At 41.0% G+C, this 17,969-nt stretch overlaps 1 protein-coding gene across 1 annotated transcript in view; it reads right to left on the bottom strand.

Moving 5' to 3' along the window:
* Positions 1-17,969, bottom strand: part of TMED8 (transmembrane p24 trafficking protein family member 8) — a 35,060-nt gene that overhangs the window by 16,779 nt on the left and 312 nt on the right. The window contains exon 2 of the mRNA XM_029952171.1: positions 17,582-17,666. Within this exon, the coding sequence (XP_029808031.1) occupies positions 17,582-17,666 (85 nt within the window). The remainder of the gene's footprint in view (positions 1-17,581; positions 17,667-17,969) is intronic.

The raw sequence follows: 17,969 nt of genomic DNA, 5'->3' as shown, positions 1-17,969 counted from the left end.
ACAAAATTCATTCTGATTTAAGAATCACATTTCTCAGAAAGCATATGGTTAAATTAGGCAGCACACAGAGGGCAGAGATTTAGGACAAAATGAACTGGAATTCAGAACCAAAGGATGGGGGGGCACCTCTACATTCGGTAAACTCCCACTGCATATGGGGGGAGGGTTGTAATTTCTTTCACTCACTCTCTCACCAGTGACTTACAGGAGAACTGGTAGGTAGCCTCAAGGAGTATACAGGTGAAATGCATAATGAACCCACGTCCCCCAGGTCACAGGCCTAGGGCCCGTATCATGGCCATTTTATAGGTAAGAACACTAAGGTACCGAGAGAGTCAAATGCAGGCAGTCATGATCCTGATCTTTAGGTGCTACTAAGTCTTCTGGTTTATTCATCTAGACTTTTCTTGAGCACTCAGAAAAGCCAATGATTCAGCATATCTAGATAATCCCTGGTTCAATCTCCTTTCATTAAGACGGAAAGAAACTGACACCCCAAGTCCACTTTTCAGTACAAAATACAACTTCATGAACTAAACCTCAAACACTGCAAATTTCAGAGTTTGGTAACAACATAAAAGTACAAATGATGGGCAAATACTTGTGATCCAATTTAAAGCCAACCTCATTTTTTTGTAATGTGAAAAGATCTATTTTTCTTTTTGTCAACTCACACTCCCATAGGCAGAAAGACCTTAGAGCTTATGCCACCCAATTTTCTTCTTGGGACATAATAGGAAATATATATATTAGTCTCTGCCCCTGGTTCCCGGCATAGAACTCCGAAAATCCTGATGATTTCCTAAGTGAAAACAGCAGTAGGAGCATGACTTGTTCTAATACGTGGTCTCTGAATCTAGTTTCTGACAGAGAGTTCCTAAATCCCTTGGAATTTACCAGGTGCTAGTAGTGTCTTATGTTCTAATGAGGCAACTCGGGATGGACGCCTGGATGGGGGCTGCTCACCAGAAAGACCAAGCCACCATCAGAGGCTTGGAACTGTCAGCCCCACCCCCATTCTCCAGTGAGGGGAGTGGGTCTTCACACAAAGTTAATGATTGACCATGCTGATGTGATAAAACCTCCACAAATCCCCAAAGTCCAGGGTCTGGAAAGCTTCTAGGTTGGTGAGCACATCCCTATCCTGGAGGGTGATGTACCCCAACTCCAAGGGGACAAGCTCCTGCACTCAGGATCCTCCTGGACCTCACCCCCTGTATCTCTTCATCGGACTTCTTCATCTGTATCCTTTCTCATATCCTTTCATAAACTAGGAAATGGAAGTATTCTCCTGAGTTCTCTGAGCTACTCTAGAAAACCATCAAATCCAAGGAAGGGAGGTCATGGGAACCTCCAATTTACAGCCAAGTCAGTTGGCAGTTGAGGGTAACCCAAGTTGTGGGTAACCCGAGTTGTGGGTAACCCCAACTTGAGATTGGCATCTAAAGTTGGGGGGCTGGGGAACTAAAGGACCAAGCCCCTTAACCTGTGGGATGTGATGCTATCTCTAGGCGGAGTGTCATTATTCAGTTCAATCACAGGACACCCAGGTGGTGTCACAGAATTGTGTGGTGTGAGGGGGAAACACCGCCTCTGGTGTCAGAAGTGCAGTGAGAGGGACTCGGTGTGAGAGTAAAGGAGAAACTCGGGAGAACTACGCTTTCTTTAAACCTCTCAACAAAGGAACTGAGTCCTGGACAAGCGTCAGATATTTCCCAGTAGCTGCTACTCTGTGAAGAGGCCCTTTTCACAAAGAGATAATGAGAATACGAAGTTCTTCCCTTTGTTGACCTAAGTAAAATGTGCTTCCTACTAAGCTCTGCTCTTCGATCCCTCCCCACAATATCCTTTCAAATATTTACAGCCTGCTATAAGCTTTCCCGCAAATTCTTCCTCAGGCCATCTCCAGCTCTCTCAATCATCCCTCAGATGACCTCTGACCACACTGGCCTCGATCTGTTGTTCCTCTTTGTTCCATTTAAAGTTAGGGGCTTGGGGCACGTGGGTGGCTCAGTCAGTAGAGTATCTAACATCAGCTCAGGTCGTGATCTTGCAGTTCGTGAGTTGGAGCCCTGGGCCAGTTCTGTGCTGACAGCTGGGAATCTGGAGCCTGCTTCAGATTCTGTCTCTCCACTCTCTCTCTCTCTCTCTCTCTTTCTCTGTCCCTCCCCTGCTTGCACTCTCTCTCTCTCTCTCAAAAATAAATAAACATTAAAAAAAATTTAAACTCCTACAACTCAGTAGCAAAATAATCCAATAACCTGATGTAAAAATGAGCTAAAGACTAGAATACATATTTCTCCAAGAAAGACATCCAGATGGCCAGTAAGTATATGAAAAGATGCTCAGCATCACCAATCATCAGGAAGTGCAAATCAAAACCACAAAAAATGAGGTATCACCTTACCTTGTTAAGATAGCTATTATAAAAATAAAAAAACAAAATTAAAAAAAAAACTAGCAAGATGTATTGGAGAGGATGTGAAGAAATTGGAACCCTTGAATCTACATGAAAATGCAAAATGGTATAGCCACTATGGACAACAGGAGGATAAAGATTCCTCAAAAAACTAAAAATAGAATTACCGTATCATCTACCAATCCCATTTCTAGGTATTCATCCAAAATAATTTAAATCAGGATCTTGAAGAGATATTAGGACTCCAGTGTTTCAGTGTGACACTAGTCACAATACCCAAAATGTGAAAACTTAACTGTCTATTGACAGATGAATGGGTAAAGAAAATGCGGTAGGGGCGCCTGGCTGGTTCAGCCAGTAGAGCACACGACTCTTAATCTCAGGGTCATAAGTTCGAGCCCCACATTGGGTATGGAGCCTCCTTAAAAAAAATGTGGTAGACACATATGATGGAATATTATAATATTCTTTAGAGAGAAGGAAATGCTGCAACATGTGATAACATGGGTGAACTTTAAGAACATTATGCTAAGTGTAATAAGTCAGTCACAGAAGGATACATACTGCGAATCCCACTTATAGGAGGGATCTAAAATAGTCAGATTCATAAAATCAGAGAGTAGAATGATGTTTGTCAGGGCATGGGAGGAGAGGGAAATGGGGAGTTGCTAGTCAATGGGTATTAAGTCTGAATTATATAAGATATTCTAAGTTCTAGAGATCTGCTGTACAATATTGTGCCAGTAATTAACAATACTATATTAGACACCAAAAAAATTTTAAAGGAAATATTTAGAAGCACTTCACAGAAATAAAAAGAATAAACATTAGTAAAATGAACAAATGAAACACCATGCAGTTCAGTGTGTACAGAAAGAGTCAGCCTGTCCCACCAATTTAACTCATTACTTAAAGAATTACTAACAAGTGCCTAGCCCCACACCAGAGACCGGAGATGATGCACTAAAGCAGACACAGTTTGGCCCTCAGGAAGCATTTGGCCTAGCAGGGAAGATAGTGAAGGGCCTTTATCCCACAGATGATCCGGAATTTTAAGCTTAAATTTAAGCTGGGAGATGACATAATCAAATTTGTATTTTTTGGTAGGATTCTATAGCAGCTGTCGCTATGATGGATTTTGCCAGATCAGATGGGAGGCCATTGCCAAGTTCACGAGAGATAATGAGGACCTAATAGTGATAGCTGAGAATGGGTAGCGAGGACTCTTAGAAAATCATCAGGTGGTCAAATTTGTTTTCCGGATGCCAATGCTGGTGACGCTTCTTTCTTTCTTTCCTTCCTTCCTTTCTCCCTTTCTTTTAATATACATACATAATTTATTGTCAAGTTAGCTAACATACTGTGCATACAGTGTGCTCTTGGCTTCAGAGTACATTCCCGTGATTCATCACTTACATAAAACACCGTTGCTCATCCAGCAAGTACCCTCCTCAATGTCTGTCACCCATTTTCCCCACCCCCATCCCGCCCTTTACTATATGTTCACAAACCATCTGTGACATATTCTAGAACTTTGCCGAGAAGCTGCATCAAGTTTAATGGTCTAGAGATTCTGGGTTCTCATCTCTTCCCCTTTGGATAACAGATACATAGGTCCGTTTCTAGTCCCTGACGTTCCTCAAAGATATCACACAATTACACCTGCAGGTTCTCTCAGGACCCCCGAAGTAGTAGTCAGCTGTCAATCTTTTGGCTTTCAAATAGCCAGCCTTCTCCTTCAGGAGAAGGCTGTAAACAGTACACATGGAAGTCAGAATGGAAGATCCTTCTTTTTCCAGCCCCAGGAAACTAGCGAACCAGCACAGGACCTAAAGTATTCCCACCAAGAATTTGAAATAGGAGTGGCACAAAGAAGAGAGAGAATTCATATAGTGGCAGCCAAAGAGCCCTAACCAAATCGTTCTTACTGCTTAGCCTCTGGAGTGGCCTATTCCTCAGCCTTCCAATAACACGATGAGCCTCCTGTATCCTTGCAATAATCCGTTTTCTGCTTAAAGCAGGCAAAATTAGTTTCTATTGCTTGTAACCAAGAACTCTGACCAAAATACGTGGATAGAATTTGCTTGGGTCCAGAAATCTGAACTTAAAGTAGCGAGACATCCTATCTTCATTCTGATCGTCTTTTTTATTATAGCCAAGCCTTAGTGATCCTTAGTGATATTTACTATATGCCAATTGCTTTCTAAGCATCTTGTAGGCATCAACTTTTTGAATCATCACTTAATCTCACTGAAGTTAATACTAAAATTACTTCCTTTTTATTGCTCAAGAAATTGAGGTTCAGCAAAATCAAGTAACTTGCCCAAGAGGACCAGCAAATAGGAATAGAAGTGATAGAGGAGTTCAGGCAGTCCAAATCCAGAGCTAGCACTCTTAATAACTATACACTGACTCCTCTTCAAATCTTTGAGATATAACATAGAGAAAAGTACACAAAAATGTGCACTCAATAAATTATTACAAAGCGAACATGTAAACTACTACCCAGGCCAAGAAACAGATCAATCCTAGCACTCCTGAAGCCCCACTCATGACCCTCCCAATCATTACCTGCTCCCTTCTTCCATAACTATTGTCCTAACTTATGGAATCATTTCTCTGTTTTTCTTTATAGCTAGACCACCTAAATATGTATTCCTAAATAGCGTTGCTTCATTCTGCCTGAACTCTATGTAAAGGGAAATAATGCAGAATATTTTAAGACAAGTCTCTTTCACCCAACGTTGTGTTTGAAAGACTTAACTATAGGGGCACCTGAGTGGCTCATTCAGTTAAGTGTCTGACTCTTGGTTTTGGCTCAGGTCATGATCTCATGGTTTGTTGACTTGGAGCCCCACATCGGGCTCTGTGCTGCCCATAAGAGCCTACTTGGGACTCTCTCTCTCTCTCCCTCTCTTTCTGTCCCTCCCTTGTTCATGCTCCTACTCTCTCTCTCTCAAAATAAAAACACTTTTAAAAAAGAGGGGTGCCCGAGTGGCTCAGTCGGTTAAGTGGCCGACTTTGACTCGGGTCATGATCTTGCAGTTCATGGGTTCAAGCCCTGCATGGGGCTATGTGCTGACAGCTCAGAGCCTGAAGCCTGCTTCGGATTCTGTGTCTTTCTCTCTCTCTGCCCCTCCCCACCTTGCACTCTGTCTCATTTAAATGTTTAAATAAATATTTAAAAAATTAGAAAAAAAAGAGACTTAACCAGGTCGTGTGGGTTAGTTTTTTCATTTTCGTTGCTATATAATATTCCATGAATACACTGTAATTCATCAATATACCATGGATGAAATTTGGTTTCTTTCTAAGTTTTGGGCTATTATGTTTAATGCTAATTTATCAATATACCATTGATGAAGTCTGGGTTCTAAGTTTTTACTATTATGAATAATGCTGCTATAAATATTTTTGTTCATGTCTCTTGGTACACATGAGCATGCATTTATTTTGTAATAAACCAGAAATGGAATGGCTGAGTAACAGAAATCTGAATGATAAACTTTTATAGACAATGTCAAACTATTTTCCAAAGGGGTTGTACCAAATATGCACTCATGCTGGTATTGAGGAATATTCCCATTACTCTGTAGCCTCTGCAATATTTGGTCATATTAATAGTTTTTATTCGGGCCATGCTAAGGCTCATTTAGTTTGCATATCACTGACGACTTACCATGTTTCTTGGCCATTTGGAAATAATCATTTATAAAATGCCTGTTCAAGTCTCTTCCCTATTTTGCTGTTGGATTCTTTTTTTTTCTTTTAACAAAATGATCATTTATTGAAATATTTTCCTTTGTAGTTCTCAACTAGCTGGGCATACCACTGTACCGACAACGCCATGAGGGTGACGGCCATCACGGCCCACAGTGTGGCGGTCCCTAGGATCTCTTTAATGGCTCCAGACAATTCTCCAACTAAAAGATGGGTGCCCCATCTGTCCAGTAATGTCGACAATCTCATCAAAACTGATATTTCCATCGTGCTTAATGTTCTTCTGCTTCTGTTTATATCTCGGCAGTTCCTCAAGGGCTTTGATAATGAGGGCAGACACAGAAAGTACCACCTCAGTCCGGGCCTATCTATCTTGGTCATTTCCACTGTAATCCTCAGACTCTTCCAGTCAATCACTGGCTGCTTTGGCTATGTCATCATCAACCTACTTAGGAGGCGCAGAAGGCCAATCTTGGGGGTCAGGGAAGACATAGCACCAACCTTCCCACTGGTGCACCTCAGGTACGTGACTTTGATCTCATTGAGTCGAATTTAGGTGGCATGGTGGAGGCAGCTGGAATCAGAGGACCCTGGATTGAGGACCCTGGATTAAGGACAGCTGCAGAAAATGGAACCTTGGCCACTTCCAAGCCAAAAGCTGAAAGCTGGATCATCTCTTTATTACTTATAGTTGTTCTAAATACAAATCTTTTGTTAATTACATGTGTTACAAATACCTGCTTCCACTCTGTGATTTACCTTTTCACTCTTTTTTTAAGTTTTAATTTTTTTTTACATTTATTTATTTTTGAGAGCCAGAGACAGAGCATGAACAGGGGAGGGGCAGAGAAAGAGGGAGACACAGAATCGGAAGCAGGCTCCAGGCTCTGAGCTAGCAGTCAGCACAGAGCCTGATGCGGGCCTAGAACCCACGAACCATGAGATCATGACCTGAGTCGAAATCAGATGCTCAACCGACTGAGCCACCCAGACGCCCCCCTTCTCACTCTTTCAATGGTGAAGAACCAAAGTTCTTCATTTTAATGTAGTCGAAATGTATCACTCTTTATTAGCCCTTTGTGTGTCCTGTTGGCAGTGTCTTCCCCTACGCTGAGAACTATTCTTCTGTATTATCTTTTAGGAGCGTACTGTATTGCCGTTCAGATGCTGGTGTAAATCCAACTAGAATTGATACTTTATGTGTATGCTGTGTGAGGTAAGGATCAAGTTTCTTTCCTTTCTCTTAGGATATTCAACAGTCCCAGCAACAGTCACCATTCCTTCCTCACTATTCTACAGTACAGTCTTGGTTGCAAAGCAAAGATTTTGTTTCTAGGCTTTTATTCCATTCCTAGGACCTAGTAAACTATTCTGTAAAAGCTTTAAAATAAATCTTGATACCCTGATAGAGCAAATCTTTCCATTTTGTTCTTACTCACTTGGAGTATTTTTAAATACGCTGTTTATGGCCTTTCATTCCTATATATACTTCTTAGAACGAGCTTGTCAAATTCCATGCAAAAAAAAAAAATCAAAACCCTGCTGGGATTTTTACTGGGGGTTGCATTTTATTTATATATCAAGTTGAGGAGAACTGACTTCTTTACGATATTGAGTTTTTCAATCTAGGAATATGATACATATTTCCATTTATTTATGACTTCATTTCTCTCAATAATGTATTATGGGGTTTCAGCCACAGAAACAAGATGACAAAGGTGACATCACCATTTGGAAAGCATCACAATAAGACACACGTGTGTGGCTCCACTGTGGCTCTAAGGCCTGGCACCTTTGGAAGTCAATCTGTGGCGAATGTGGCACTCCTGCCAGGTGGAAGAGAAAGTATAACAGGAATGCCAAGGCTAAAAGACAAAATTACACCGAGGCCAACCAAATGAGGCACCTAAAAACTATGCCGCAGGTGCAGGCCTGGATTCTGTAAATTAACAACACCTAAGCCCAAGAAGGCGGCTAATGTGGCATCCCACTCATCTCAAGGATTTCAACATTTAGTCACACAATAGATGCTCTGGTTTTAAAAAATTATTATTATTATTATTATTATTATTATAATCTGCTGCACAAAGGCTTTGCACATATTTTGTGATACTTATTCCCAGGTATTTGAACTTTCTTAAACCTACAGCAAATAGTATTTTTATACTTAAAAAAAATTTTTTTAATGTTTTATTTATTTTTGAGAGAGAAAGAGACAGCATGAGCAGAGGAAGGTCAGAGAGAAAGGAAGACACAGAATCTGAAGACAGGCTCCAGGCTCTGAGCTAGCTGTCAGCACAGAGCCTGACGTGGGGCTCGAACCCACGAACCGTGAGATCATGACCTGAGCCTAAATTGGACACTTAACTGACTGAGCCACCCAGGCACCCCTTTTATATATTTTTAACTTCCTTGCTGGTCCAGGCATACTTCATGTGATTGTGCTTCACTTTATTGCACTTGGCAGCTATTGCATTTTTTTTAAGTTTAGTTTTGAGAGAGAGAGAGAGAGAGAGAGAGAGAGAGAGAGAGAGAGAGGGAGAGAGAGGGCGAGCAAGAGCGCAAGCACCCGTGGGAGAGGGGCAGAGAAGGAGGGAAAGAGAGAAAATCCCAAGTAGGCTCCACACTTGGGACAGTGTGAGCCCTAATGAGGGGCTTGAACCCACGAACTGTGAGATCATGACCTGAGCAGATGTCAGATGCTTAACCGACTGAGCCACCCAGATGCCCAGTTACTGCATTTTTGACAAGTTGAAAGCTCATGGCAACCTTGTGCCCAGCAAGTTTATCAATACCATTTTTCCAACAGCATTTGCTCACTTCATGTCTGTGTCACATTTTGATAATTCTTGCACTATTTCAAACTTCTTCATTATTATATTTGTTACAGTGATCTATGATCAGGGTTTAAACCTCTGCTGAATGCTCAGATGATGGTTAGTATTTTTTAGCAATATTTTTAAAATTTAAGGTATTACTTTTTTTAGATATGGCTGGGATTGCACATTTAATAGACTACAATATAGTGTAAACATAACTTTTATATACACTGAGAAACCAAAACACTTCAGTTGCTTTACTGGGATATTTGCTTTACTTAGTGGTCTGGAACTGAACCTGCAATATCTCTGAGGTACGTTTGTATACATAAGTGCAGAGAAATTTCGCAAAGTGACTCTGTACCCAGCAATCTAGCTTAACTTATTCTAATAATTTATTTCTAGAGTCTTCTGGATTTTCCACGTACATAGTTATGAACTGCAAAGAACAGATCTAACAGGATTCCTTTTTAATCCTCATATATATGTATTTTTTTCTTGCCTGCCTGTATTGGCTAGAATATCCAAAAAAAGGATGACTGATAAGTGGTGAGAGTGGGCGCCCTTGTCTTATTCCCAATCTCAAGAGGAAAACTTTCAAATCTCACTATTAAGTTTGATGCTACTTATAGGGATTTTGCAGATAGATATGCTTTGTCCAATTAAGAAAGTTTTCTTTTATTCTTAGTTTGCTAAGAGTTTTGAATCATAAGTGGAGGGTGAATTTTATCAAACACTTTTTTCGCATTAAGTTGATCATTTTTATCCCCTAATATATTAAAATGATGATTTACACTGACCTTTAAAGAGTGCTAAAATGACTTTGCATTCCTGAAAAACTCAACTGGGTCATATATGTAGCTGGGTTTAGTCTACTAAAATTTTGCTCACGACTTTCTGCATCTATGTTAATGAGTGAGATGAAATTGTGATTTTCCTTTCATCTTGGATCATTCTGATTCTGCCTGAAGAATTTAGCTGGTGAAAAATCCCGTTTCTGATTATCTGAAAATATCTTTATTTTACCTTCATTTTTTTTTTGGATGAGCACTTATTTTTTTGAAAGAGAGAGGGTGCAAGTGAGTGAGGGGCAGAGAGAGAGGGAGAGAGAGAGGCGGGGCTCATCCAAAGCGGGGCTTGAGCTCACCCAATGTAGGGTACAAGCTCACTTGGCACAGGACTCAAACTCATGGACCGTGAGATCACGACCTGAGCTAAAGTCAGATGCTTAGCCAACTAAGCCACCCAGGCACCCCACCTTCATTCTTAAAGACTATTTTCCTGGCATTGCCTGGGTGTCTCAGTCAGTTAAGCATCTGACTCTTGATTTCAGTTCAAGTCATGATTCCAGAGTCATGGATCAAGCCCCAAATCAGGCTCTGCTCCAAGCATGGAACCTGCTTAAGATTCTTTCTCTCCTTCTGCCCCTTTCCCCCACTTACATGCTCTAAAATTAAAAACAACAACTATTTTCCTGACAAAAATGTATACTGGTATTTCCTTCAATAGTCTAGCTTCTACTGTTCTGTGCAAAAGTCAGCTGTCAGTCTAATTACTATTCTTTCGAAAGCAAACTGTAATTCTTCTCTGGCTCCTTTTTCTCTTTGCTTTGGTTTTTACAGCAAGTTTAACTTAACGTATATCTACTATAGATTTCATTGTACTTATCCTGTATGGGATACACAGGGCTTCTTAAATCTGTGCATTCCATTCACTTTGGAAAATTCAGAGCTATTATCTCATCAAACATTGTTTCTGTCCATTCTGGCTCTCCTCACCTTCTGGAACTCCAATTATACAAATGTTAGACCTTCTTACCATACCTTCTATGTCTTTTACCTCTTTCCTGAATTTTCCATTGTTGCATTTTTACATATTTCCTTCTGGATATTTTCTTCTATCTTTTTTTTCTGACCATTCACTATTCTCTCTTCAGGTGTTGTAACTTTTTGCTAAACCTATCAACTGAGTTTTAAATTTTCATCTGTATATTTCAGTTATACAATTTCTATTTGGTTCTATTTTTATAAATTTCAGTTCTTTGCCAAATTTCTGAAACTTTTCTTTGATCTCAAACATAATAAATATAATTATGTTTTAGTCTGGTGCCCCTTGGGATCCATTTTTACTGTCTGTTGTTTCTTTTGATTTTTGTTCATGTTATCTCTTCTCGGGAATCGTCATTTACAGTATGTGCCAGAAACAATTCACAAGATTATCTGTAGAAATAATCTGAAACCTAATCTGACTGAGCCTCCAGAGATTTTCCTTGGCTTCTTCCACATACCTGGAGACACTAGCACCCTGGGGGCACACTTTAACCCAATTTCATGAACTCAGATGTTTCTGAAGGTGAGCTGTAGTCCCTATAACGGCCTACTTCTGGTTTACCCTTACTTCCAGAACATGGCCTTTCATAGTCCCAATCTAGAGAAAAGAGGGTTCACTAGGGCTCCCCCTACTTGGTTCTGAACATTAATGCTTATTGCTTTAGTCCAGAGAGGCACATTCACAGGCTTGAAAAGCCTCCCCACTCAAGAATCCAGCGTATGCCATCAGAGGAGAAAGGAGCCCCCAAAATGGACTCTCACCTTTGGACCCCTATTTTTATACTTCTGCTCTCATCTTGAGTTTGGCCTGGTAATTCTTCATTACTAGCTGGCTCCCCAGGATCTTCAAGCAAATATTTATATGTTGACAATTATTTTCTAATTGTCCCCAGTGGGAGAACTGATCCAATTATCTAGTCTGCCATTACTCAAAACCGAAAGCAACAATGCCTCTTTACCTTTTTCAATTTGAAAATACCTTACTAAATAAAATGGAAACAAAATAGAAATTTAAAAGTCTGCCTTCTTTCTGTCATTGACTAACACTATCAGCTTATCTAAGTAGTGGTTCTATCCGCCTTTGATTTATCCTTAGACATAAATGAAATTAGCACAAAAATAATGAAAGACAGTAGTGGATTTAAAGAATACCACAAAATTAATCCCTAAGGAGATTTATAACTTGTATTTCATAAAAAATTCATCAGAGAGAAAAAGGCCCAGGAAGAGTCAGTTCCTGATGGGCAGAAAGGTAATAGAGATGTCTTTTACAATATAAGAACAGTGAAAAGTCTCATGATACATCTGCGTGTATTTTTTCTGAATAGGTAATATAGTCATTATTCAAAATTCAAAAAGCGTAAAAGTATACAGCAGAAATTTCCACTCATCCTAGTCCCCACCCCCAAAAGCAACCAATGTTATTAGCTTTTGTACAGTCTACCAGAGATACTATACGCACACAGGTATGTGCATATATGTTCTTTTTTATCCAAATAATGAGAATATTAAACATACTTTGTTTTTTCCATTTGTATCTCAGTGATCTTTCTATAAGTATATACTAAAAGCTTTCTCACTTTCCTCTACAGCTGATTAATATTTCATTGGCTAGATATTCCATAATTTATTTAACCAGTTCCCTATTGATGTCCATTCTAATCTTTCATCATTACACACCATCCTATATATAACAACCTTGTGTCTGTGTCATTAAATAGGCAAAAGAAATAAATTTAGAGGATAAATTCCTGGAAGGAATAGATCAATGAGGGCATATACTACAATTTTGATGGATATTGACAAACTGCCCTCCACAGCATTTGTATCAATTTACACTCCTAACAGCAATGTATAAAAGTGTTCCTGCACAATACCAAATTGCCCAGGGTATTTATGATTCCCATGTCCTGGAGCATTTTTCATATGCTAAGAGCCACTTCTCAGAGCATCTTAACAGCTTAATGTATGCAGGAGAAAACAGTGAAAAGAAATAGGGCTCTTGATTTTTAAAGGTAAAGGTACATGCTAAATTATATAAGAACTACTGGTAAAACCATGTGTAACTAGATTCAGAGAGGTACGAAGAAAAAGAGAAAGACATACTTAAGTTTATTTCCAAAACTTAAGTTTTGAAATGTAGAAGTGTAGAAGATGGGAGTCCTATTGTTGGAGAGAAAACAATTACAAACACAGCTTTTCAGGTTTCCTAAATTTATTTAATGAAATTGAGACCACTATAAAGAAGAAAAAGCCATTTTTCCCCTATAGGATAGCTTTTAATATGTCAGCCAAATGTAGACCAATTCTACAAGCATTCCTCAAAGAGACCAGAGAAACCAAGATAAATTCTGCAAATTTAAATGGTATATGGGAATATAGGGTTTTTTTTTAACAGGTATATATTTATTTTAACACATATTAGGAAAAGTTGATACGTGAAAATAGTAACACCACAGATACTATTTAGAATGAAACAAAAATTTAAATGTCATTTAAAGAAAAAATAATAGCCAAATAATGTTGGAATGTATTCTCTAACATGGCAAAAACCATGACTGTGATACCAGTACGGCTGAAGTCTTAGAAACAATGAGCAGAGAAAGTAAAATGAAAGCTCAGGAATAACTAAATTTATAATTTATAGCTTCTAAAGCAAGGTAAAGAGGAAAACAAAGACACTTTCCTATAATGATTTCTTTTATATTTGACAATATTTAAAACAATAATTTTCTTCCTATGTTACCAGAAAATGCTTTCAAACATTCTGATCATGCTTCAGATTTAAATTTATTGTGTACTTATTACTTTCTCTATAAAGAGAACCAAAAAAAGGTGTTGTTTTTTTTTCTAAAGCATTTGAATATCAGGTCAGAGTTCTCTAGAACAGGTCTCATAGGACTTCCCCTTCACTAAACAGGCTGCAAAGGGATAATTAGCCTGGCCTTTTAGATTCAAGGGCAGAGGAACCAAAAGCAGGTTATGTGGTAGGCTTAAATAAAAAGAAACTGGCTGAGTTTATATTCCAACCAAATCCAGAGACCAGGCGGTCCAATTTCTTGTCAGTCCTTATGACCAAAACAAGCTCTTACGTGGACATTCATATTACAAACTTCGGTTATGCTGTTATGGACTGAATTATGCCAGGACTAATTGGCTATCTCAACACAAAAACACAACTGTTATCAGAAAAAAAAATTACCATAGGAAGACAAATTTATGCCATTTTGATATAAAACTGCAATAGAAAAACCAAAAAGCCATAAGGGTTCTTTGGCATAAATTTTCACTTTTTTCCCCATCCAAAATGCTGGTGACCAATTTTTCAATTCCAATGTAAATTGAAATAGCCACAGTATGCAACATTCCCATCCCTGCAGAAAGACGTGCTGCACTGCTCAAAGACCTGCATGAATCATGTGCAAGTTCACATGACCTGTTTCCAGTCCTTAGCATCTAAGGGCCTTGATAGCTCTCAGGGTCATATACAAGTACTACTACTGACTTCAAGGTTGTAACAGATTTTGCCCTTTATTTTCCACACAGCTCAATAAACTTTAAAAAAAAAAAAAAGGCCTGTCCTAAGTGATGCAGTATGTATGCCTCAGAGACTTTCACTATATAAAGAGCGCTAGCTCTCGCCTCTTGGGGACTAAAGGACCCAGGTGCCCCAAATAAAAGATTATTAGCAACAATTACAGTTCACAAAACAATAAGAACACTGTGGCCACTGTACAGCTGAGTTCAGGGGGAAAAAATGAAGTTTTCTTACTTCATCAATAAAACTTCAGCTAACAAACATGAAGACACTCAAAAGGCACTCTCTGCAGAGACTATTATTGAAAAACGAGTTATAATTACCCTGGATAATTGTAGATTCCTGCTTTCAAGCAATCAAAACCTTTGCTTTTTAAAATCAAAAAATCAAAACCTTTGCTTTTTAAAAAATCAACACCTTTAATTCAATAACAACTGAATGTCCAAACTCATTTCTCATTACTGTTTCCCTCCAAGAGAGGATGGCAGAAATCTCTTTCGATTTCACTTTCTTAGGCCTCTACTGCTTACTTACTAGATCATTTTCCAGTGGAAGGTGCCAGAAGGATCCAATCAAACTCTTAATTTGAAGCAGTTTTTTAGGTTTGCTCCCCAGGTTATACAACTCTGAGCCAAGCCGGATGCAGGAGTTCCACACTGCTCTGGAAACCCAGGTTGATGCTAACTCAAGGTTTCTCATGGCAGCAGTGCCGACATTTGGGGCCAGATAAGTCTTCGTTGCAGGGGCTCCTGTGCACTGCAGGGTCTTTAGCGGCATCGCTGGCCTCCACCCACTGGGTATCAGTCACAGCCCTCCCACTGCCCCCCAGCCCAGTAGTGACAACAGAACATACCCTGAGCATCCCCAGCAAAATCAGCAGTGGCTGAGAACTACTGCTTTTTTTTCTTAATGTTTATTTATTTTTGAGAGAGAGCACTGCTTTTTTTCTTAATGTTTATTTTTGACAGAGAGAGAGGGAGAGAGTAAAGTGGGGGAGGGGCAGAAAGCGAGAGGGAAACACAGAATGTGAAGTAGGCTCCAGGTTCTGAGCTGTCAGCACAGAGCCCAACACGGGGCTTGAACTCTCAGAATGTAAGGTCGAGGCCTGAGCCGAAGTCAGACAATTAACCAACTGAGCCACCTAGGCGCCCGGAGAACCACTGCTTTAACCTAAGAAACATTCTTGAATATCTCAACCCTAATTCATATGCATTTGGTGCTCCTCCAAATCTCTGTGTTGAGATTTGTGTTGTCTCACAATCCAGCAAATATTTGTAGAACCTACAGGACACAACACCAAGGGCTCTAGGAGGTCAGGAAACGAGACAGATTCTGTCCCTCCCCTCAAGCAGATTTCTTGGGCTCAGTACATAAAGAATTATAATATCACACTCAACTCTATGTTTTGAATTGCTGATGTTTGTTCCAGCGGTACTGTTGTGTTCCCAAACTAAAAACACCTTGAAGGCAAAGACCATAATCTGCCCTGGAATATCAATACTGGATCAACAGCCAATAAAAACAAACGATTGTAAACTTCATCACAACAAGGTGACAATTTCACATAGACAGTAAAATCTCCACAGTAACTTGGACAGATAAGATAACCTCTTTTGGCTATAGTTTGTTCCTCTAAAAATGAGTGGCTCAGGCAGTTGAGTATCTGATGCTTGATTTCCTCTCCGGTTGAGGGACTGAACCCCATGTCAGACGCGGTGCTGAGCATGGAGCCTGCTTAAAATTCTCTCTCTCTCCCTCTTCCTGTCTCCCCTGCTTGCACTCCTAGCTGTCTCTCTCTCTCATAAATTAACTGAATAAAATGGAGAGAAACTGACTCTTGACAGGATTAAATCAGATAATACAAGTAAATCTTTTTCCACTTTCTGGCACAGAGTAAGCATTCTATTAATGGGAAGTTATCATTACTATTATTTTTAAAGCAACAAATCCCACTTCAGGGGTAAGAGCTTACTCTGGGCCACAGTAACAAACCCCCACATGACATAAGAAGAAACCAACACTCACCCTGCTAAGGACAAGAGGAAGACACTAACCAGAAGTACTTTTATCCCTGTCCTAAGAACAAAAAGAGAACTCAGGAACCAATTAAAAGGCGTGAGGGGGAGAGGAGCCACACTCGAGAGACAAAGCTATCATCCTCCAATACAGTCCCGGACTATTCTTAAGGCTTTTCCATTTAAAACGTTTGGGGTTGTTTGTCGTAAGCACACAAGGAGCTAAAGGGGAAGTTTAAAAAAAAAAAAAAGCTTCAACTTATAAATATTGACATATGCAAGGGACAGATGTTTATGAGACTCTGAGTGTTCATTTGCTGAGTCTTTTAGAAATTATGCTTAACATTCTTATTGCTATAATGTTAAATACATGCCCTCAATTTTGAATATACTACAAAGGATAAGAGTTCATATGATGGAAAAAAGACAAAAATGGTTAGATATTTTAAAGTAAGAGAACATAAAGTCACAGGGAAAAGCTGGGTGATTCAAAGGTGTGTGTGTGTGTGTGTGTGTGTGTGTGTGTGTGTGTGTGTGTGAGAGAGAGAGAGAGAGAGAGAGAGAGAGAGACAGAGACAGAGACAGAGACTGAAGTAGCATTAGAAGATGGGAGATATTCGGGATAGAAGTAAAAGGCGAGAACCCCGGTGCTGGAAGCCACACATCCAGGAACGCCTGTGACAGCACCTTGTTCTCCCGACGCCGAAGCCCACCAGCACGGCACGTACCAGGAGGTAGGCACCAGTGCCCCAGCCCTAGTGGCTCATGTAATTCCCCCAGCAGTCTTATTAGACAGGTAAGATTAGCACCCACGTCTGACAGATGAGGAGACGGAGACAGGGAGAAGTGACTTGCCCAAGGTCACTTGATCAGTAAACTGAAGACTCACACTCTGACCCGGGCGCCACCTCTACCGCTACAGTTTACGCTGCCTCTTTTAATTTCAGACTTGGGAAATTAACTTACACTTGCCACTTGGCGAGACCAGTAGTCTCCCCCGTCCCTTTGAATCTCCCTGTGCGGTGAGCATAGGGAGGCCCGAAAGGTGACCTGCGCCGGAGGCGCCCTTCGCGCCTGGACGCCGAACCCCTGCCCAGACACTCGCGTGGGCTGAAACCCGGACGGTCACCCGAACCAGGAGGGTGAGGCGAATGCGGGAGGTCGCCAAAGTCCCTAGGTCAGCCCCTACGTCCCACCTGGGCTCTGGCCACGACGTTCACTCAGAGGACCCCAGAGCCTACCGGTTCCCGCTCGGCGCTCGGCTCCCACACTCTGAGCGACGGAGGAGACGGCGAGGCACGGCGACGCGCGTGCAGGGGCCAGCACCTAGCGGGGCTCAGGCCAGCGCAAGGCGAGGCTCCCCGGCCGGCCGCGGGCAGGGAGTGCGCGCGGAGATGGGGAGCGGGGTGCGAGGCCACAAGCAGGGGGCAGCGAAGCCAGCGGGGCTGGGGTCCGCGGCCCAGGAGGGACCGGCGGGCGAGCTCAAGAGGCGCCGGGGGCAGAGCAAGACCCGTCACCGCCAGCTGGGCCGACAGGAGAAAGGAAGCGGGGCAGGAACCACAGCATTTCGAAAGAAGAGTAGCGAACGAGCTCCGGCGCAGCCCAGCGCCGGACGGCGGCGGGGGCAGG

The sequence above is a fragment of the Suricata suricatta genome, chromosome 9, assembly GCF_006229205.1.
Source record: "Suricata suricatta isolate VVHF042 chromosome 9, meerkat_22Aug2017_6uvM2_HiC, whole genome shotgun sequence".
NCBI lineage: Eukaryota > Metazoa > Chordata > Mammalia > Carnivora > Herpestidae > Suricata > Suricata suricatta.
The sequence above is the reverse complement of the archived record's forward strand: the minus strand, read 5'-3'. Positions and strand labels throughout refer to the sequence as shown.